Here is a 20,097-nt window from a genome sequence, read left to right as displayed (position 1 = left end):
TTGCTTCTATGTGGTAGTTCTAAGTTAGGTGTGATGAAAAGATTACACCTAAATGTATTGCTTCAATTTTTGTTGGAATGAGCTGATTCCTCATATAGTATTGGGCTTGAAGTGGTAGGCGTTTCCGAGGAAATGGGATGTTTTTGCAATTAGCGATGTTTAAACATATAAACCATGGGTTCCACCAAGTATACACATTTTCAAGGTAAACTTGTAACGCGAATTTATCAGAATTTTTATTAGTTACTCAATATACGACACGTTTATTTGGGTAAAGCCTGATTTGTCATTCCATGTCGATGCTTATATAAGGAATAAACATAACAATAGACAGTGGTCCCCGCACTGACCCCTGCAGGACCCGTGAAAACTCAAAAGTTGCCACCGATTCCATTCACTTGTATAGGACTTTAAGCTAATGTTCCCAAATATAATGCTACAGTCACCGAACAATGTTTGCAGGTAATGGAAAGAATGATACTTTACGCAATAGAAGAACTTGACAAACATTATTAAATTTTTTTTCCAAAATCTAACATTGTGCAAACGGTTTCTGGCCAACGTCAAATGATTTGAACGCTCCATAAGACATTTTGATTAGTTTCATGAGGCGAAAATGCCCTGCCATAAAACCAAGTTGACAATGTACGAATAAGTTGTTGCTTTAAAGGTGGTTAAAACTGCTTGAATATATGTTCCAAATTTTTACAGCAGGCACTTGCTAGATATAGTCACCTGTTGTTTGGAACGCAATTACGAGGGTAACATTTATGAATGGGCACGACGTTGCCCATTTTCCAGTCGTGGGGAAGAGGCACCTCTCGAGTGAGAGATCATACAATCGTTAAGTATACATAGATAGGACAGGGACGCGAGACTTAAGACGTATGTTTAGGATACCAACCAGGCCTGGAGCAGTGTAGGTTCTGCAGTTGTGTTGCGACCCGAAAGCTGTCTGTTACGATCTCGGGCATAGAATTATTCCTAGGACTTTAGTAATCCGACAACTCTGTGAAAGTTTGCATCCAATGAATCCAAGGAATCAGAAAAGGAAAGATGAAGAATGTTATCAGTGGAGGCAGAACTACGCGTGGGGACTACTTGAAACTGAAAGAGGCCGTCTTTGGCTATAAGATTACCAAAGGCACCAATTAGGGCTTACTGAGACAAAAATCACAGGCATCTTAGAGCCTCAGTTCGGATTTGAGTGAGGTATTACAAATAGCTATTCACTTACTTCTTCGAACAGTGATTTATCTTTTGTGTAAGCTACCAAAAAATGCAGCACTTTGAATGTTCACCGCGGGAAAGACTGCGGTGCACGTTGCGAAGGTCTCGCACTGAAAAAAAAAAAAGCCGGACAATAATGGTTTCATTATGGCATTACTGAGGAGGTACACAGACAGATACTGGTGTTGAGTCATTCCGTCTTCTCATTCCGCAGAAAATATATGAATGTTTTCTGCACAAGCGTTTATATTCAAATCTTATATAGGAAGCGTGTCGTCTTCTTTAAATTAGTTGTCCCTACTTTCTTCAAATACATCGTCAATGTCAAAAACTTGTACTCTATTCTGCACTTCAGAGATGCTTGACAGGTGGGGGGTAATTGCGCTGTTCAGAAGCAGTGGACGGTTAGCCCGTGTGACCCAGAACAGCAGAGGAGTGCTGGGAATAGAACACTATCTTCTTTGGTTGGCTGGACAGTCCAATATATATTGTGACGCCCACACGAAGCAGGGTAACAACTCTCGAAGATGAATGCTACGAGCCTACGACCAATGTCGAGTTTATTTATGTTAATCCTGAAATAGCGTGAACAGAGTCCAAGTAGTAGCGTTAACTTGGAATGCTTCAGAATCTGGGATGCCTCATTAATTAGGGACGTTCATTGCAACACATATGTTTTATCGCAGGGATGGATCTTCTCGTGCCTCATTATTTATCTGTATAAATGACCATTCCGTCCAAGGCATGTCGCTGCAGGTGCGATGTGGAGAAAAATTGCTTCACGATGTGCAACCAATGTGACAAACGATGCGTATTAATGGGGCACGTGGTAATCTTTTCCGCGGCTCTTATAGGGATGCTATATGAGATAACTGCAAAAAATGTCGCCTGCCCCGTGACGTACCACCTATAGCCAGAGGGTAATCTAATTGGCTCTAAATACGAAAAGTGCTTCGCAGACATTGTTATTGTTGTGATGCTGGTGCTTTTTAGGGTTGCGAATGGGTCCCTGAGGCTGAACCTCAAAGTACCCAAACAAGGACTAAGCCATTAGTCGCAGGAAAACACACAAACCATTTAATGCACAGAATATGAAACAATGGTTAATAAACACTTAGTGAAATCTAAGCAAGAGATATTAAAACACAGATTATACTAAAACAAGCAAACAAAGTGGCGACGTTGCGCATCGCCAGAAGAAGTGTGTATTATAGTCAGCTAAATCCCTTCACCGTTGGCAGAGAGCGGGCGAGGCGATGAAGTACGCGGTGAAGTTCTCACAAAGGCAACGGTATAATTGACTGGGGGGGCGTGGATGGCTGGCTCGAGGCAGTGTCCAACCGGCTGAGGAGACTCCGGTGCCGCATGTAAGTCAGGCCCAGGGCTCGGCAAGGGGTAGTCACGTCGAGGTCGGGCCGCTGTTGGCCAGCTCGAGCTTGAAGCCCGACCAGTTGCCTTCTGCTCACGAGCGCTGGAATCCACAGGCCCTGTGGTTAACGGCCTGGTCACACCGTTTCGATGAAGGCTTGATGCTTTGGGCCCGCCACCCGACAGCATGCCTTCAACGCCCGGTCTAGTGTGCGACTTTCGTGGTTTGTCTGCTTCTGCCTTTCATACCCCTCACATTGCCTTTCTTTTTTCTTCTCTGGTCCTTGTGTCTTTTCAGGACTTGTTATCTTCGGAACTCCGCGTTTTGCAATGATCGGTTTTTTGAACATCTGTGGATTTTCAGGATTAGCTCTCACTTTTCTTTAATTTCTTTACTTGCACAGCGTGTCTTCGAGGCTGCCGCTCTTCGACATCGTCGTCTTTTGTCAAACACCGGACTCATGTCCGCACGTGCAATTTTGTTGTCGTCTTTTCTTCTCGGCATCCACGGCACTTTGTGTCGTGTACTGCACCTACACAATACAGAGCTTCGGAGTCATTGTTAGCTTGCAACCAAATCAGTGTATAAAACGCAACACGGCATATTCACTACTATATATTCGTACCTGCACAATATTTTGTCTACTGTAATCTTTTTTCTCGTTCGTTTCGTGTTGGTTTTACTTGTTTTACTTGGCTAAGCACATATGCGGCACAATATACCGGGTATGTTGTGGCGCCCACTGCACCGCTCTTTGATTTACGTACAGTCTAGCGCGATTTGAAGGTTATAGCGCGAGCGTCGACCAAGAAAAAGAACAGCGCCGCGGCCCAGAATCTTCTTTCGAGGAGAGGGAGGTATCACGAAGCTTCTCTCACTCTTTTTGCTGTTCCTTCAGATGCGATCACTCCTGTCCAAGGAAGGCGCTTTTTCATTTTTTTTTTCAATTCAGGGAACAGGCAGTGATGGTATTGCATGTACCGTATTCCTCGGTATTATCAGAAATTGGACGCTCCGAAGCTGCATCTGGAGTGCGTAACGTCATTGCTGCCGAGGCAGAAAAGATGGGTCACCGCAAACAGTCGTTGCAGGGGTGATTGTTGTAGCAAGGAACAGCACACTTATTAATCAGCGCAAAAACAAATGAAGACACATAGTTAAACGGAGGCCGGACGAGCGCTCATCCTGTGTCGTTGTGACTCTTTGTCTTTCTTTGTTTTGGCACTGATTAATAAGCATGCATCCTTTCCCACTCGCCCATCTTTCGGCATTAGTGCAATATGAAACGGCCAACAAGGAAGAAAAGAATGCTAAATCTTTATTTTCACTGTGCCTGTGACGCTAGGCTGGTCCATGCTCGCGCGATAACCTTGAAATAGCGCTAGTCTCTGCGTCGACACTACGTGCATTTCGTTGAATATGTGTGTGTGTGTGTTCTAATTTGCACATTTTCTCGTATTATATTCCGCTATTATATTTGAAAAACAAGCATCCCGCCAGCGTCGAGGCCGTGAGCTGTGACACTGGCTAACACTCCCAGGTTTAGTTCAAGCAGATAATCATGAATACCCAAGAAAGTGGATGGGAAAGCGGCGCCACGTAGCTCGCTTGGCAAGAGCGTTGTACGCGCGTAATGCGCATACGTAGGCTCGTGCCCCCCCGCGGCCAGTTGCTTTTTCATCCACTTTCATTTTCATTAATTTATCATGTTATTTTTTTCAATAAATAAGTACAGTCAACACCAAACGTTTACGGGATGCGGTTTCCTCTTCTAATGTGAATTCCTGCACTGTTAAGGCATTGCAATTCGTATTTAATGAATCACTGTGTAGGTGGCGAAGGCTACTACATGCTGGAACATTTAATTCGAGGCTATGTGACCACGCTTCGATTGAATTCAGCTTCTTGGCAGATTCTGCGCCCCGCATCGGAGCAGCGGCTTCAGGATTGACGGTATATGTAATTTCCCGTATTCCATTTTCCCATTGGTGTTCTCGTTTGTTGGCTTTTTCTGATATGACTAATACCTCTGTCACACAAGCACGCAAAAACTCTTTTACCTAAGCGGTCCTTTACCGAGTTGAAAGACCTCTAATTAAAAGGAGTTGCGCTGCAGACACACGGCGCGGGCGATCTCCTTTTATCGTTTCCTTCCGAACACGCTATGGAAAGCATGGCGCTAGATTCTGAAACAAAACCAGTTAGAATAAACCAACGTATTTCAATATAGAAATTAGAAACGTACTATAATATGCTTGTTTTAGTGAATTTAGATACAGTTTATTCGAAAAGGTTAAATTAAAGAAGATTTAATAAGGTAGCTTCAAGAGTCTTCGCAGAAGTAGCAAATTTTACATGTTCGTCTAGCAACCTTGGGCCACTGTTTACATCGGAGTCAACATGGAGGTCGAGAATATGGGGGACTGCACGGACACGAAGGAAAAAGTCGAAATAGCATGCATTTTGGCAAGGATTCTTGCTGCAGAGAGCGAAGCAGACGCCGCAAAGGCAGTCAAAGACCGTATTAAGCGGCAGTTGCTACTCAACGGGTGTACATTTTATGCCTTGGCGCTTCCCACGAGAGTCTGCAACCGATCGACGTGGGCTTTCATCCGCCACGAAAAGTGGTTCGAGGAGACTGTGCCTCACCTCGGTGGCCACAACTTCAAGCAGTCGTTTCGAGTGAACCCCTCAACGTTCCGGTTTCTCGTGGAAAGTCTGCGCCATGTGCTCGAAAAACAAGTTACCAACATGCGTGACCCGATCACTGCGGAAAAGCGTGTCGCCATTGGCCTCTACAAATTGTGCTCTTCTGCCGAAGATAGAACTGTGGCAAACCTCTTCGGCGTTGGGCGCTCATCCGTCAACGTCATTTACAGAGAGTTTTGCGCAGCTGTTGTCTCTGTGCTCGAAAGTGACTGGATCAGAATGATTACTGAAGACGAAATGCCTAGGCACATCCAAGAGTTCGAAGCCGTGTGCGATTTCCCTCAAGCTGTCGGTGCCCTTGATGGCTGCCATTTCCCTATTTCGCCTCCAAAGAAGTACGCCACCGACTACTACAACTACAAGGGTTGGTAAGTGGCCACGATTTAACTTATTTCATGTAAGTGTTCTGTTTGGGCCCATTTTTATAGTAGTAAAAAAAAGTAACTGACTGACCCATATTTTATTGCTAAGTAAAATGTTATTCAATTTTACCAGCAGCTCTTAAGAAAACGCGTAATTTGGTTCGCAGTCTTGCAGTGTTTAGCAGCGACAATTTTAATGCGACGACGAAAAGAGTTCTCCGCAGGACTGCAACTCCTATACGATGTAGAGTACGCTAACAGCGACCGGTTGTGGCATTATGTGAAATAATGTAATCCGAGCTGCACTCACAGCTATTAATAAAAGCAAACTGTAAAATCGCATCACAGTAACTAAAGGCAGTGAACTCAGCAGTGCCATGCTGCACTAACCTTTATTCACTTTGCACTTTGTTTTTTCTTGCAGGCACAGTATTATCCTACTAGCATTGGTCGACCACAAGTATCGATTCAGATACTGCAATGTCGGTGCCCCAGGACGCTGCCACGACGCACATGTGTTTGGTGTTTCACGGCTGTCGAAGATTGTCAACAGTCCCCTTTTCAAAGCACCTGTTGCCGCAGTGGGTACCACAGCAGTCCCACCGATAATATTATGCGATCAAGCATTTCCACTAACCCCAAACCTCATGAAGCCATTTGGACACCGAACTGTCATCAGTGAAGCTGAAAGGAATTTCAACTGTCATTTATCTGGAGCAAGGAGGATAGTTGAAAACGCATTCGGAAGGCTAAAGGCCCGGTTCCGTTTCATTGCGAAAAGAATGGAGTGTTCTGTTGGCAATGCCCGTTTGGCTATACGAGCATGCTGCGTGCTCAATAACATTTGCGAGCACTTCAACGACAGTGTCCACCCACAGTGGTTAAGTGAGGTGCAGCAGTCCAATGCTACATTTCCACAGCCATCACGCAGAACAGAAGCTGAAATTGGAAATGCATCCGCCATCAGGACAGCACTTGTGGAATATTACAAGCGAAGGAACTGAACGCAAGAGTCCCAAGAATCAGCAACAATTGTGGAACACCATGTCAGTTTTTACTAAAAAACTTCAACATTGCATCTACAAGTTTCTCTTGCAACTTGAGCCCCTCTTTACGGAGATCCATTTCCATTTTGTGCGCATCAGCAAACTGCTCTCTCTGCCGTCGCTGCTCCTCAAGCATCCTTTCTTGAAAGTCGCCAGCCGGTTGCCTTCTCTTCCTGCGGGCACATTCGGAACTGCCACTTGCGAGGTTCCTGGATTCAACCTGTTGTACTGGCGACTCGGAAGGTGAACAATCTTCGGCGACGTCTTCACAAGAAGCAGAGCCGGAATCAAGCATGTCGAAGATCAGCTGCGTTTGAAGAAGGGATCCGAAATACATTGACCACATTAGTTGATGTGTGAAGCGGTAAACAATTAGTTCAGGGTTTTTACTTGCAAGAGAGCTGCCTCTCCTTGCGTGTATGTATTCACGTTTTTTTATTTTAGAGTCTGCATTTTTTTTATTCTCCAAACAGCGCACTGCCAAGCTTGCAAAATGAACAGCGCGTGAGCACAAGCAGAAATGAACCACAGTATTAACAAGAGCAGTCCGCTACACTGCAGGGTTGTGCAGATTATGGGCTTGGCAGCACAGCTGATGCTACATTATGTCTTGAAATTTAGTTGACTGTAATAAAGCATATATAGTCTCCACTATGCATTTCTTACTTCTTCGACGGAGGCAGTGCTGCTTGTTGTGCTCTCGCTGCACCCAGCCTCTTCCATTAAAGATGTATCGTGAACAGGCAGGGATCCTAGAAACCTATGGACTTCGGAGAAGAATGGCCAGCTCGGCGGTGATGACCCTGTTGTCATGTGTTTCAGGCAGCTCCTGGATAAGAAAACGAAAGAACTAAAATTTTATATACTCAAAATGTAAAGATATACACAGAGCAAAACGTTTGCCGATAGATACAAACGCGACTTGATGGTACAGAAAGCCTGAGAAGCGAAGGTAACCCTTTTTACTCGAAAAAATTTAAAGTTTCTCATGTTTTCTTGTCTGAGAACAACGCTTGCGCATGGTCCGAGAAAAATGCAAACCGTAGTCACATCTGCAGAAATGAAAACATGCAGACGACTTCCTGCTTCGTATTATATGTTGCCGTGAGAAGGCGTACAATATAATGTGAAATGCGCCTGTCCATAAGTTAAGGTTCCCGTTATCTTGTGACGAACGAAATCATGCTATTGACGACCTGCGCGGGTTGTCATTCTTCGCCGCATGTGAAGGCGAATTTGCGTTTACTCAGACCGACTCGCACTGTAAAGGAATTGCAGAAACAGCCTTTAGCGCGTCGTCGACTTTCGTGTGTGCAGGGCGCAGTTCAGCCCTGCAAAATTCGACGCTAGCTGAAATGAAGGGTCTCTGCCTTAAAACCTTCGTTACTACGGCTCCGTCCGCTAGATTAGGGTTCCGTCGCTGCCTACTACGGAAACAACGTTCGATGCTGAGGTCGCGACACCACAAACGAGAGCTTGCAGCTTCCGACCACAGCCTGAAGCCGCTTCAAGGTAAATTTAGCGCTCACAGCTTACTGCTGTGCTTTGTCTTACCTGTAGGTCTGTCCCAGGTTCTCTATCTTGCTGTGCACTTGCGCCTTTGTGCGAGGTACACCCATGCTCGTCAATGCTTGTGCAATGCCATCGTAAACGCCTCCGTTGTGCTTCTGCGCACGCAGCGAGGGCAGGTTGTCTTCCCATAACTTGATTAACGCCCAGGTGTCTCTCTCCGACCACTGTACCCGCGGTTTTCTTTGGCGTGCCGGAGGCTGTTCGTCGGTACCGCTCGCCGTAGCCATGGTCGCAGAAAATGGCGCGAATTTGCATCGTCTGTTAGCGTCACGTGATATTTTCGAACTGCTTACGAGAGTGCCGTGCAAAAAGTGCAAAACTGCGCCTACTTAAGGTTCAACGAAAGACAAAACCCTTTTTTGTGATGTGTACACTTGAAATAAAAATGCACTTTTGCTTCGTTTCTTTATTGCATGATAATTACTGGTGCCCACTGCGTTGGAGGCTACGCCTTTCCAGCCGTAAAAGAGATCGGTGATCTCCGGTTTCGGAAAAGACCGCTTCTGAAAAAGAGATTAAACTTTGGCGTGTGTCTGCGGATGCAACTCCTTTGTGTGAGATGTCTTTTTCTTCAAATGCCTTTAAAGTGCTCGTGTGACAGGGGTATAACACAAATCGGGCCCTAAGTTCTCTTTCTTCTCGTCCATGATGTCGGGAGGTTGTTCTGTTCTTTTTTTTCGTTTTACAAGCGCATAAATGGTTTGGAAATACATGCAAAAGAAATTACCCTTCTCAGATGTAGACCATCCTGAGCAACTGATACATTACCGGCAGTAAAGTTATGTATATAAACGAGTTTCCCCACCTTTCAGAAGTACTAGAGGTCTGTTGTTTTACGGTTGTGCAAAGGGGAAACTTATTGGGTTCCTTAACATGTCTATAACTTTCATGCTCATAAATGTTTGAAGCAATTTATCAGCATTGTAAAGCTAGACACAATCACATACTCCATTATGCAGCCATATAAATTTGTAGACCTCACTTTAGAATCATATGCAGTAACATACAATCATATAACTTCTGCAACGCACGCTTTGCAAATCACTTGTTCTTTTACTGATGGCTGCCATGCAGGCTGCGTCGCCTGACCGCGACAGCAGCTTTCACTGTTGCAGCAGTACAAACTCTTAGTGGACCTCCAACGTGGAGCCAGTAAAACGTGACGTGAGAAACAGAAATGACAAGTTAGTGGTCAAAAGAAACAAGGCAAATAAGTTGTGTTGTACTTGAATGATGCATACTCTAGAAATCTTTTATTTTGTAATCATTAACAATGCCTTTCAGGTGGTATATTATGACTAGGGCTGGTTATTGATTAAAATTTGGTAGTGAGAGCGTGGCCGCACGCTGGTCTTCATCGTCACGCGAGAGCAGTTAAGGAACCTCTTCATCCCCTTCATAACTTCCCTGCGCGATGCTGCCACCATCTACAAAAAACCGTGTAATGGTCAATTGTAATTGTACTGACAACTACGGGCGCCTAGCCCCAATAGCCCTCATAAGTGCCTTCTGAGCAGTGCGAGCCCATGAGTTAGCATTCTTTTTATTTTGTATGTAACCGTGATAGCTCGGGAATCTCGTGGGCTTCCGTGATTTTCGCAACCCTTGAGAAGGAGGAAGAAAGTGTCTTTTTAGAAGACTTATTACTTCCTGGAGAAGTTTCCCGCCTTTTCAAATTCTTCATGTGTCATGTTGAATCTTCTCCGACTCGCTAATGGTGAAAAAATGTAGGCTTTCTAATGCGAGGTTGAAAAATGAACAGCACGCAACATTCTTAGACGAACTTTAATATTTGATGGCTCGGTTCTTTGCAGTCACAAAATGAAGGAAGCATTTTTCACCCAGCGATTCGCGAGTCGCCATTGAAAAAAGAGCTCACTCTAGCTGAAGAAAAAGCGAGAACGTTAAAAGCTAAGCAGTCGTTTACTTCACCGTTTCCTCGCCGTTATCGTACACCTTCTTTCTCTTGACTCGTAAGCATGTCTGAAGGAGCATTCTCGTGTGTCAATGAATAGATAACAAGTCCAAGAATTAGGAATATGGCTGTTATAATGTAAGAACTGACTTCGTGCAATTTTGTTTGTTTAATATCGCCTGCCATTCGGGTTGGTTGAGCCTCTGAGAGCACTGACATTGCGCGATAAGAAACAGCAGTGGACCAGAATGATTGAATGATGTCTGGACACAACTGCGCAAGAATACATTGTGCAAGGACACTTTTTGTAACTTAAGATTGATGCACGTATGTCTTCGGCATGCGGCTAGGATTCACATTGCATATTCAATATTGCCTGAAGCTTGAGCGTGTATTTTTCTACATTTAAAAGATAGACAAGTTTTAAAAAGCGGACTCCAAGAGCTCGCACGTCGCTGTTTTCCCGTATTGCCGAGTGTAGAGAAGCCTCATTTACAATAGTTAATGCTGCCAGTTTCATACTCAGGATTAAACTTCAATTTCTTGTGGGAATATATTGTTAATCACAACTTGGATAAACCAGTCCAGTGAAGTTGACGTTGATACATCTAACACCTCTGATTAAACTTTCGTACGCTGAAAATTTTACAGATTAACAAAGAAACACGTGGGCACTGCATGCGAGGTCTTCTATATATATGTCCGTGTGGTTCTTAACTCTCGGTTGTCCTCAGCCGGAAAGATAAAGTTTCTCTCCGAGAATTTCGAGTCAGTGCGGTGGTCAAACCATGCATCTGCTCGCGGTGCAGATGTGCTGACGCCTTTACGAACGGTCCGTACTGTCCTGGCCTGGTATGGGCCGTTGTGTCTTGATCCGTTCCTGCTGCCCTGGCGCAGATGCCACAGGCCAGCGGCATCTGTAATGGACATGCCCTGACTGCAAACCACCAATCTATGTCAATCTATGTCATCAGCTGAATTCGCCGGTGGCGCGATATATGTTGCTACCGCATACTCTTTGGCCCCGAGATGCACTGTGTTGATGCCGCTTATCCTATCTACCATGTCTTCGCTGGAGGTGTTCAATATTGCGATGTTCTGCTTTCTGTCTATCCGTACGGTAAAGTTCTGGGTCACAGTGGTGTGTGAGTATCCCCCCGCGGTGAGTACTGTCCGGGCGATGATCGGGATCCGCCACTTCGATAACACAATTATTATCGAATGAAGAGTATGAATGAACGATGAATGAATGAATGATGAAATGTTGAATGTAGTGATGAATGAATGACAATCAAGCCCAGTGTGCCTTGATTGTAATTAGTTAGTTCTCGTGAGTACAGGAATAGCTTCGAAGTTCATATTTTTTTCGTATTTTAGATGAGGAGAACGAAGAAAAGGGAAAGGTAGGCTTCGTTAGATGCGGCTATCCGAGAATGTCATATTTGTTACTCAGGGAAGAATAAGAAAACGAAAGCGAAAACGAAATTAAAGAGTAATATGCACGCGCAGTCATTTCACATGCACATCATAGGGTGTCGTACACGCACTACGACCTAGGAGACCTAGGACAGTCACCATCAAATAGAGTGGGCGCCGGAGTGGCAACATCATCATGGCTCACCTTCCACCTTTTGGCACTTCGCAGGCTTTCCTGGCATCCCTTCTTCTCTGGTCGGCGCTTGCCTCTGATGCCTTAGCTGACCGTTCCAAATATGCTGCACAACCAGACGAACCCGCCGGTCATCACTTCCCAGACAACTACTCCCTACTGAACCCATCCGGACTGCCCTGCCCAGTCTACTGCGCATTTACGTCATCAACGGGGATGTCAACCCCTGGTGCCTACTTAAACTCCCGGCCGTTCGACACCGTCTTCAGTGGGCGCGGGAGTGACAACAGCATCTTGGCTCACCTTCCACCTTTTGGCACTTCGCAGGTGTGTAAGCGTTTTTCCCTGTACGCTTGAAAAAGCGATGATCTCTGCTTGTTGCTACTTCCACGCCCACACGTGCTTTGTGATATTATTTGCGAATGTTTCCATGTCTGTGTTATTACTTTTGTGGTGACCTCGAAACTAATCCTGGGCCTACCACGCGTTCAGAGTATCTTCTTCATACACAGACGTTACCTGATGACCCCTCGGAACAAATGGCCGTCCTCTTCCAGCTTCTGAAAGACGTTCAGTTGCCATTGGTTAAGTCCTGAAAGCATCAGATGGAATTGTTGCTGATGTTAAAGCAATCAAAGCCAGCCAAAAAATTATAGAACGCAAGATTGGCTGCATCCAAGAAAGACTGGATGCTCTTGAAGATAAAGCTAATTCACTAGATCAGTTTAAGGAACACGTCACATGTCTCCAGAAATCTGTAGCGACGTGCAATAGTCAGCTTGTTTCTTTGCAATCTCGGTTCAACGACCTAGAGGACAGATCGCGAAGAAACAAGTTAATTTTTCATGGCATCCCTGATTCTCGCGAATCGTGGGAAGAATCTGAGGCCCACATCATTAAAACGCTAGCAACTATCATTGGCAGTCTACCCGACATGGCAATTGAACGTGCTCATCGTCTCGGTTCGTATTCACCTGATAAATGCCGCCCCATTATAGCCAAATTCAGCAACTACAAAGTAAAGAAAAAGATGCTTTGCGCGCGTAAGCTCCTAAAAGATAAAGACATAACGATCTGTGATGACTACTCACCTGCCACCCGCCATATTCGAAGTAAACTGATTTCCTTTGCAAAACAATTACCGGGCAAACCCCTGTTTCATCTCCGATACAACAAATTAGTCGTAAACAAGTAGCAGTACACGTACGACCCCGTTACAGACAGCGTGACAGAGTGCACGTCACAACACACGTCTGCTAACACCGAACCGTGTACTGCAATACCTAATCGTCAATAGGGAAGCGTGAGGGGCAGTGGAAGTCACTTATACCCCGTGTCTGTCCTTTTCACTAACATTCGAAGCATCAAAGACAAACGCGACTCATTCACTTTCATAGTCGACACGTTTAACCCAGATATCATTGCACTTACCGAAACTTGGCTGCATCCACATATTAGAGACCATGAAATCTTCTCTACAGCACATGGATTCTCAGTTTATCGCTGCGACCGTACGTTGCGTCAAGGTGGTGGTGTTCTTCTGGCAATTAATAAACACCTACACACCTACACTCTCAGCACATTAATATTGCTACTAACTTGGATATAGTCTGGGCAATTACTGAAATAAACTACGAAAAAATTATAATGAGCGCATGTTATCGCGCTCCTACTGACGTCACCTCATTTGTTAACGAATTACAAGACACAATCAATATCGTCGTAACACGCTTTCCTTCCTTACCCTTGTTTCTACTGGGTGACTTCAACATTCCAAATATAGCCTGGCATAGTGAACCCATTGTTATACACCCTTTCATCGCGTTGGCAAAAGATTGTCTTCACTTGTGCGCACTGTTCTCTTTCAATCAAGTGATAACCCAGTCCACCAGAATCACACCACAAGTTGCTAACACCCTTGACCTTCTGCTAACAACACGACCCAATTTTATTTCGAACATTACTTACTTACCATCCTTAAGCGATCACTCCCTTATGCGTTTCAACATCAACATTTCACGTCCAACATCAGAAAAAAAGATCAAGACAATTCACGACTAGAAAAAAGCTGACTTCGAATCAATTAACAACGAGCTCTGTATATTCCTTGATGCTTTCCTGACTGATTTCGATAACCGCAGTGTTCAATCGAACTGGAATATGTTTGTTACTAAAATTCGTGAATTAACGGGAAAATTAATCCCTACCTATAATATTTCCTATAATAATAACGCTCCCTGGTACAACACCCACACTAAGCGCCTTTCTAACAAAAAGAAACGTTCGTACAGACTAGCTAAAACATCTGCAAACGCTGAAAGATGGGCAGCTTAGAAACACGCTACATATAACTACGTCACAGCGCTTAAACAATTAAGCTAAAGATAACTTCTTAAAGAACACATTGCCATCCATGCTAACTACTGATACGAAAAAGTTCTGGCGCACTATTAACCCAAAACATGACGACGCCATAACCCTTGTCGATAGCACCGATACCGCAATTCCCCCTGTCGATTGCGCATCTGCATTAAATGACGTTTTTACGCGTAATTTTCTAAACACCCTCATGTAACACGTCCAACTACGCTATCTTACGACTACGCCGCAGTGCACCCTTTAATAATCGAACCCGTTGGCGTATAAAAAAAAATCGCATGATTGAAACTCCTGGCTGTGACTTAATTAACGCAATGTTTCTAAAAAACACTAGCACATATTGTTCCATTATTCTTGCAAAGATTTTCCAGCAATCACTTCAGAAAGGTTCACTGCCTGCTGATAGGAAGGTGGGGAAGGTGATTCCACTCTACAAAACAGGTACTAAAAATTCCCCACTGAACTATCGGCCTATTTCCTTAACCAGTATACCATGCAAAATTACCGAGCATATTCTGTTTTCTCATATTGCCAATTTCTTAGAAGAAAACTCCTTTTTTTCTTAGTTTTAACACGGCTTCCGCAAAACATATTCATGTGACACCCAACTAGTATTATTCACGCATAAACTAAACCTATTGCTTGATCACTCTTCAGTTGCAGATCTAATTTTATTGGACCTCGCAAAAGCATTCGATAAAGTGTGCCACAGCTTATTAATCTACAAAGTGCAACAACTAAACCTGGACCCTAAAATTTTGTACTGGCTTGAGGTTTTGTTCACTAACCGTTCACAGTTTGTTTCAGCTAACGAAGTAACCTCTAATCTGAGTCCTGTTTATTCAGGTGTACCACAAGGCTTCGTGATTGGACCCCTCCTAGTTCTCGTATATATTAACGACTTACCTTCCTGTATTTCATCTCAAATTCACCTATTTGCTAACGACTGCGTAATTTACACCGAAATAACTCGCGACGAGGATGTAACCAGGCTTCCAGCTGACCTTAACGCCGTTTCTGCATGGTGCAATTCATGGTTAATGGAACTAAATGTTAACAAGTGTAAATTCATGCGTGAATGTCGAACTACCAGTGAACCACCTGTGTATTCCCTTAATAACGCTCCATTATATTGGTAACAACTTACAAGTACCTTGGCCTTCACATCACCTATGATCTTACTTGGAATACCCACATCACCCATGTAATAAGTAACGCTAACAGAATGCTAGGTTACTTACGACGCAACTTTTCCAAAGCACCTTCTTCCTTAAAATTAATCCTCTATAAAACTCTAATACTACCTAAACTTGAGTATGCTGCTTCAATCTCGAATCCAGGTCAAGGAAATCTAATGCACTCACTGGAAATGGTTCACAACAACTCTGCTCGTTTCATTCTTTTCAACTATAATAGAACCGCGAGTATCAGTGCCATGAAATCTAGCCTTAGCTTACCGTCCTTGTCATCACGTCGAAAAATGTTCCGTTTGTGCCTTTTTCATAAATTATTTCATCACTCGCTGCTACGCAACAAACTTATTTCTCCGCCTCCGTATGGTTCGGCCAGACTATATCACATTCGTAAGGTCGGCATTTCATTATGCAGATCCAACGCTTTTTTGCTCTCACTTGTACCACGCACCTCCAATGAGTGGAATCGCCTCCCCGCTTCGATGGCCACTATCGCAGATCACCAATTATTCAAGAATGCCATAGCTAGCACTGTATAACTAGGAACCTTTTTATTCACATTGTTCAATCTGTACTCACAAACGCCATAGCTAACATTGCATATCTAGGTGCCATTTGTTAAATAGTTTTGTATATACATATATATAAAATTTTCTGCACTAGTAACTCCTGTTTGTCGAATTTACCCATTTTGCTTGTAAGCACTCCCCTCTATATTGCCGCAATGGCCCTGTGGGCATGATAAATAAAAATAAAATAAAATAAAACAAAAGCGGAGTAATTCACACAAGTTATTTTATGTGCAAATACATAAACCTTCCAGACCTGAATGTAACCCTCATACTAGGAAGGATATCCTCCCTTAAGCCAGTATGCATCCTCATCCGTATCCCTTCTTTGCAAGGACCCAGGTCTCACGGCATACGCCTTGCTGGTGACTTGCGAGCACGTCGTTGACGAAATGCGCGTAGAGGGATCCGAATCGCTAATAGCCTGCGCTAATAGCACTGAAAGCCTCGTGCTCCAATGTCCCCGCATAAAAAGAGCAGCTACAGCACACAGCATCTACCTTCTAAATAGATTCAGCGAGCCCAATCTTTCCTTTGAACTTCGACAGGCCTGCCGCCTGCTTACGTCATCCGACCTCGTTAGAGCCAAGTCGGGGATCAGAGAAATCTCTTTGAAGACGCACGCTTTATTTCCGTCGCTCGAGAATTATTTCAAATGTCTTCGTACACGACTCAAGCAGCACCGTCCAAACCTTGTTGCGTAATTTGGAGGCCACTTTTCGCACTCCTTTTTCTCGGCATCTGCTTTTCTGCAAAGCTGATCTAGTACCTACTTGTGGCTCAAGTAAGGCCTACTCGTGGCGCATAAACTTATGACGAACCTAATCAAGCTGGAGGCGCACAGTCGTTTGATAGATCAGCTTTTTTTACTCTCTTCCGTGCCTAAACGGAACACTAACGGGATCAAGAGGACCTTTAGCATATGATTTTGAGACGGATGATTAAGGTTGCGCTAATTACCTCAAGCAATAATGTTGTCTACATTCTTTTCTGAACAGGATAGTTTAGAAGCATGGGTGGTACTACTAGATCGATGAGGTGAAAGCACTGGAAGGCTCTTTTAGAGTTACAACTATACGTTTTTCACCTGTTGGTGCGTAATGACTCGGCATAGAAGTGAAATGAAAAAAAAAAAAAAGCAGTCGATAACACCGCTAGGAAATTTTTAATTAATTCAGTCAATCTGTGGACGCACGTGATATAGAGGCAAAGAAAACATTTTGGAAATTTCAATGAAAACAGGCCATTAGAATGTGCATGTGGCAAGGAACTCCTAAATACATAAACCATACTATCGGACGCTACAATGTGTACTTTGGCAGAAGCTCACGTATATGTGCGAAGTCTGAAAAAAAATGTGGATGTATGATTCATGTTGGAATTCGTGTGAAACAATCCTTTTATGGTGTTTAAAAAAGAGACAGTTTAACCCAGTCATACCCACATGCGTGCAGTTCCACATTAAAGGTAATTGAAACAAATTGTTGATTTAATTTCTGGCTGTGAGGAGTTCAATCCTTTGTGTCACTGAGGAGAGTGGTGACATTGTCGCGCTTCAATTTCTGTTCTTTTGAAATGACTAGCTGTCGTTTTCCTTGCAAGGAATACTTTTCTAATAAAAAAAATTGCATTCTCAATTAGGGATCTTTTTTTTATAAAAAAAAAGCACTCCTCTCGCACCAACGCGAGAGGAGTGAACAACTTGAATGAATGTTGCTATTCATGATGGCACTGAATGTACGAGGGTATTTCTATTCACAGGCTACCTGTGCTTTCTTTCTCTGCTTATTTTAAAGCGAAGCTCTTAGGCGCCCGTCCCTGCGCCGAGCGTCGGCGTCGGCATCGGTGTAACCGAGCGAAGGAGCACAGCGAAGAATGAAAGCGAACGCCGAGTGCAGCGGGGGACGAAAGACGCGAGGAGGAAAACGGAGAGGAGGGTACAGCGTAACCTGGAGGCGGAAGGCGGAGGAGGGTATGGCGAAAAACGCTAACAGGAAAGCGGAGTGCCGTGCCGGCACTCCGCTTTCCATATTTTGCTCGTGTTTCCCGTTCCCGTATTCACGCTTTCTTTTTGAATACTGAGCGACGCAACCGACGGAAATGCTTGGTCTGGCGCTGCTTCCAGACGAGCTTCCCGAGCAGAGGCTCAGCGCCGCCGCTGAGAGCACCGTGTCCTTCAGAATCAGATTCTTTGCTGTAATATGTCGCGAATCCAGACCACATAAACAGCTGCGCTCGAAATTCGCGTTAAGGAGTATCATTATCGGTGAATATTTTAGTGGCACCATCATCGAGTGACACTCCTGTTTCTCGCGCAGCACTTCCAATTCCTCTTCTGAGACTGCTGGGGAAGAAATTCAAAATAAATCTGAAAGAAGTAGAAAAAGTTATGGGTTTTATTATAGATATGATGTCAGAGCGTAAGTTTAGTTACCAGTTTAGTTACAGAAGTGTCTGGAATAATTGGAGTTAATGAGAAATCACTGAGTATACTGGAGACAGAGTTCAAAATATATCAGAAATAAATATTTGAAGAATAGTACAGTACAAAATACAAGGTGTTGAAATGAACTTGAGCCAAACTTCAAAAATTTGCAAATGCTACGTAGCTGCGTAGAACCAAGAAAATGTTTTTTGCCGTCGCTTGGAGATACTCAGATCATTTTTTTTTGTATTACGCCCGATTAGGTAATTAGTCTTAATTAGTTATTCACCTTCTCAATTATTGTAGTTAGATTAAACGTGCCAATGAGAATATTGTAGAGCAACAAGAGAAACTCCCTATTCAGGTTTCTGTTGCGGAATACGCGGTAGATAAAAGTGTTTTTCTGAGCGGGAAAGAAGCCTGCGAAGGCACACAGTTCCTCGACTGGCATGCATTCGAAGGCTTCTTTCACGCTCAGAAAAACACTTTTATCTAGCACTTATTGAGCAACAGAAAGTTGTATCGCTGGTTTAGAGCGAAGCTCTTTGACGCCCGTTCCTGCGGCGAGCGTTGGCCGCGGCGGCGTAACCTAGCGAACGAGCACAGAGAAAGATGAACGACTGAACGCGGAGTGGGATGTGAAAGACGCGATCCCTGAACGATGGAGACCAATGAGAGCGGCCTGTTCAGTAACGCACACGCGGGAAACTAGTGTCATGCTGCGATATATATATATATATATATATGTATATACTTTTTTTTTTGAGCGGGACCAAGCTCTTTGCGTACCAGATTACGTCGGATTACAGCGAGCGTGAGGGCTTCGGTGTCGCATAAACAGCGTCTGTCCCCTCCTACCCGCGGACAATTCAGCGGCAAAACAATTCAATGGCAGTTTATTGGTAAATTCGAGAGAAATGCGCTGCTATTACAGCGCAGCTCTCTGAGGTATCGTATCCATGGATTAAACCAAATTCTACACATTGCAAAGTGTTGTAGAGTGGGCCGTATTGCCACGTACGTCATTTTAATTTTTCACGTTACACTAAGGGAACTAGCCGGCCTTTTCACCAGATCTCTCTCTCTCTTCTCTTCTCTCTCTCTCCCTCTCTCTCTCTCTCTCTCTCTCTATATATATATATATATATATATATATATATAATGAAAGAGAGAGAGAGAGATAGGGAGGGAGGGAGAGAGAGAGAGATCTGGTGAAAAGCATATGGCTGAGAAATCAATTGAGTATTTCGGTGAAGACTAACATTTGCCTAATTGAAACTGACGAAACAATAGTCTCCGCCACAACTAGAAAGCAACGCGCGTACAGCAAAAAGGCTGGAAAAGAATGACGCAGTCAAAGTTGCCTTGTGTAGCGGTGAGTTGTTTCCGACGAAGAAATTTGTTAACAGTGGCCAGCAAGCTGACATCATGGCAGTGGCAACGAAGTCCGTGCGCACAGACACGAAAGAGTCGCAATAAAAAAAGACACCTATGCGCAACAACGTATTCTTTTGAGCCTCTTCACACCGCGCCCAGCTCGCGTGATGTAATAAAGGGTTATTCTTGACGATGGCAGCAGCACTTGGCAAGCAGAAGACGGCGCTTTGGTACAAATGGAGCTAGCATTCCAAGCCTAATTGTTTTCGTTATTCTCGCTTATTCTACGCGCTGCGCAAATGTTGTAGGGCATTTTGCGTGAAATTTGAGTTGCATGCCTGC

The 20,097-nt window shown here is 44.1% G+C and overlaps 2 protein-coding genes across 2 annotated transcripts; one reads left to right on the top strand and one right to left on the bottom strand.

The window, feature by feature from the left end:
* Positions 1–4,628: 4,628 nt before the first annotated feature.
* LOC126542782 (uncharacterized) lies at positions 4,629–7,367 on the top strand. The gene is made up of 2 exons (XM_050189845.3): positions 4,629–5,676; positions 6,095–7,367. Exons 1-2 carry the CDS (start codon positions 5,000–5,002, stop codon positions 6,672–6,674), a joined length of 1,257 nt encoding a protein of 418 aa, XP_050045802.2. The 5' UTR covers positions 4,629–4,999; the 3' UTR covers positions 6,675–7,367.
* On the bottom strand, positions 6,703–8,885 carry LOC126542762 (uncharacterized). Its single transcript, XM_050189824.3, has 3 exons — positions 8,271–8,885; positions 7,383–7,545; positions 6,703–7,023 (listed from the first exon to the last, which is right to left on the bottom strand). Exons 1-3 carry the CDS (start codon positions 8,513–8,515, stop codon positions 6,718–6,720), a joined length of 714 nt encoding a protein of 237 aa, XP_050045781.1. The 5' UTR covers positions 8,516–8,885; the 3' UTR covers positions 6,703–6,717.
* Between the last annotated feature and the right edge of the window lie 11,212 nt (positions 8,886–20,097).

Source organism: Dermacentor andersoni, chromosome 6 (genome assembly GCF_023375885.2).
Source record: "Dermacentor andersoni chromosome 6, qqDerAnde1_hic_scaffold, whole genome shotgun sequence".
NCBI classification, from domain to species: Eukaryota; Metazoa; Arthropoda; class Arachnida; order Ixodida; family Ixodidae; genus Dermacentor; species Dermacentor andersoni.
Note: the sequence above shows the minus strand (reverse complement) of the source record. Positions and strands in the feature narration are given on the sequence as shown.

What these genes read in the sequence shown, in the direction of transcription:
- LOC126542762 (XM_050189824.3), bottom strand. Translation starts at nt 8,515, where the DNA reads ATGGCTACGGCGAGCGGTACCGACGAACAGCCTCCGGCACGCCAAAGA. An exon ending in AACCTGGGACAGACCTACAG is followed by an intron (nt 7,546 to 8,270) that starts GTAAGACAAAGC and finishes TTTCTTATCCAG; the next exon opens with GAGCTGCCTGAAACACATGA. An exon ending in GCACTGCCTCCGTCGAAGAA is followed by an intron (nt 7,024 to 7,382) that starts GTAAGAAATGCA and finishes CTTCAAACGCAG; the next exon opens with CTGATCTTCGACATGCTTGA.
- LOC126542782 (XM_050189845.3), top strand. Translation starts at nt 5,000, where the DNA reads ATGGAGGTCGAGAATATGGGGGACTGCACGGACACGAAGGAAAAAGTC. An exon ending in TACTACAACTACAAGGGTTG is followed by an intron (nt 5,677 to 6,094) that starts GTAAGTGGCCAC and finishes TTTTTCTTGCAG; the next exon opens with GCACAGTATTATCCTACTAG.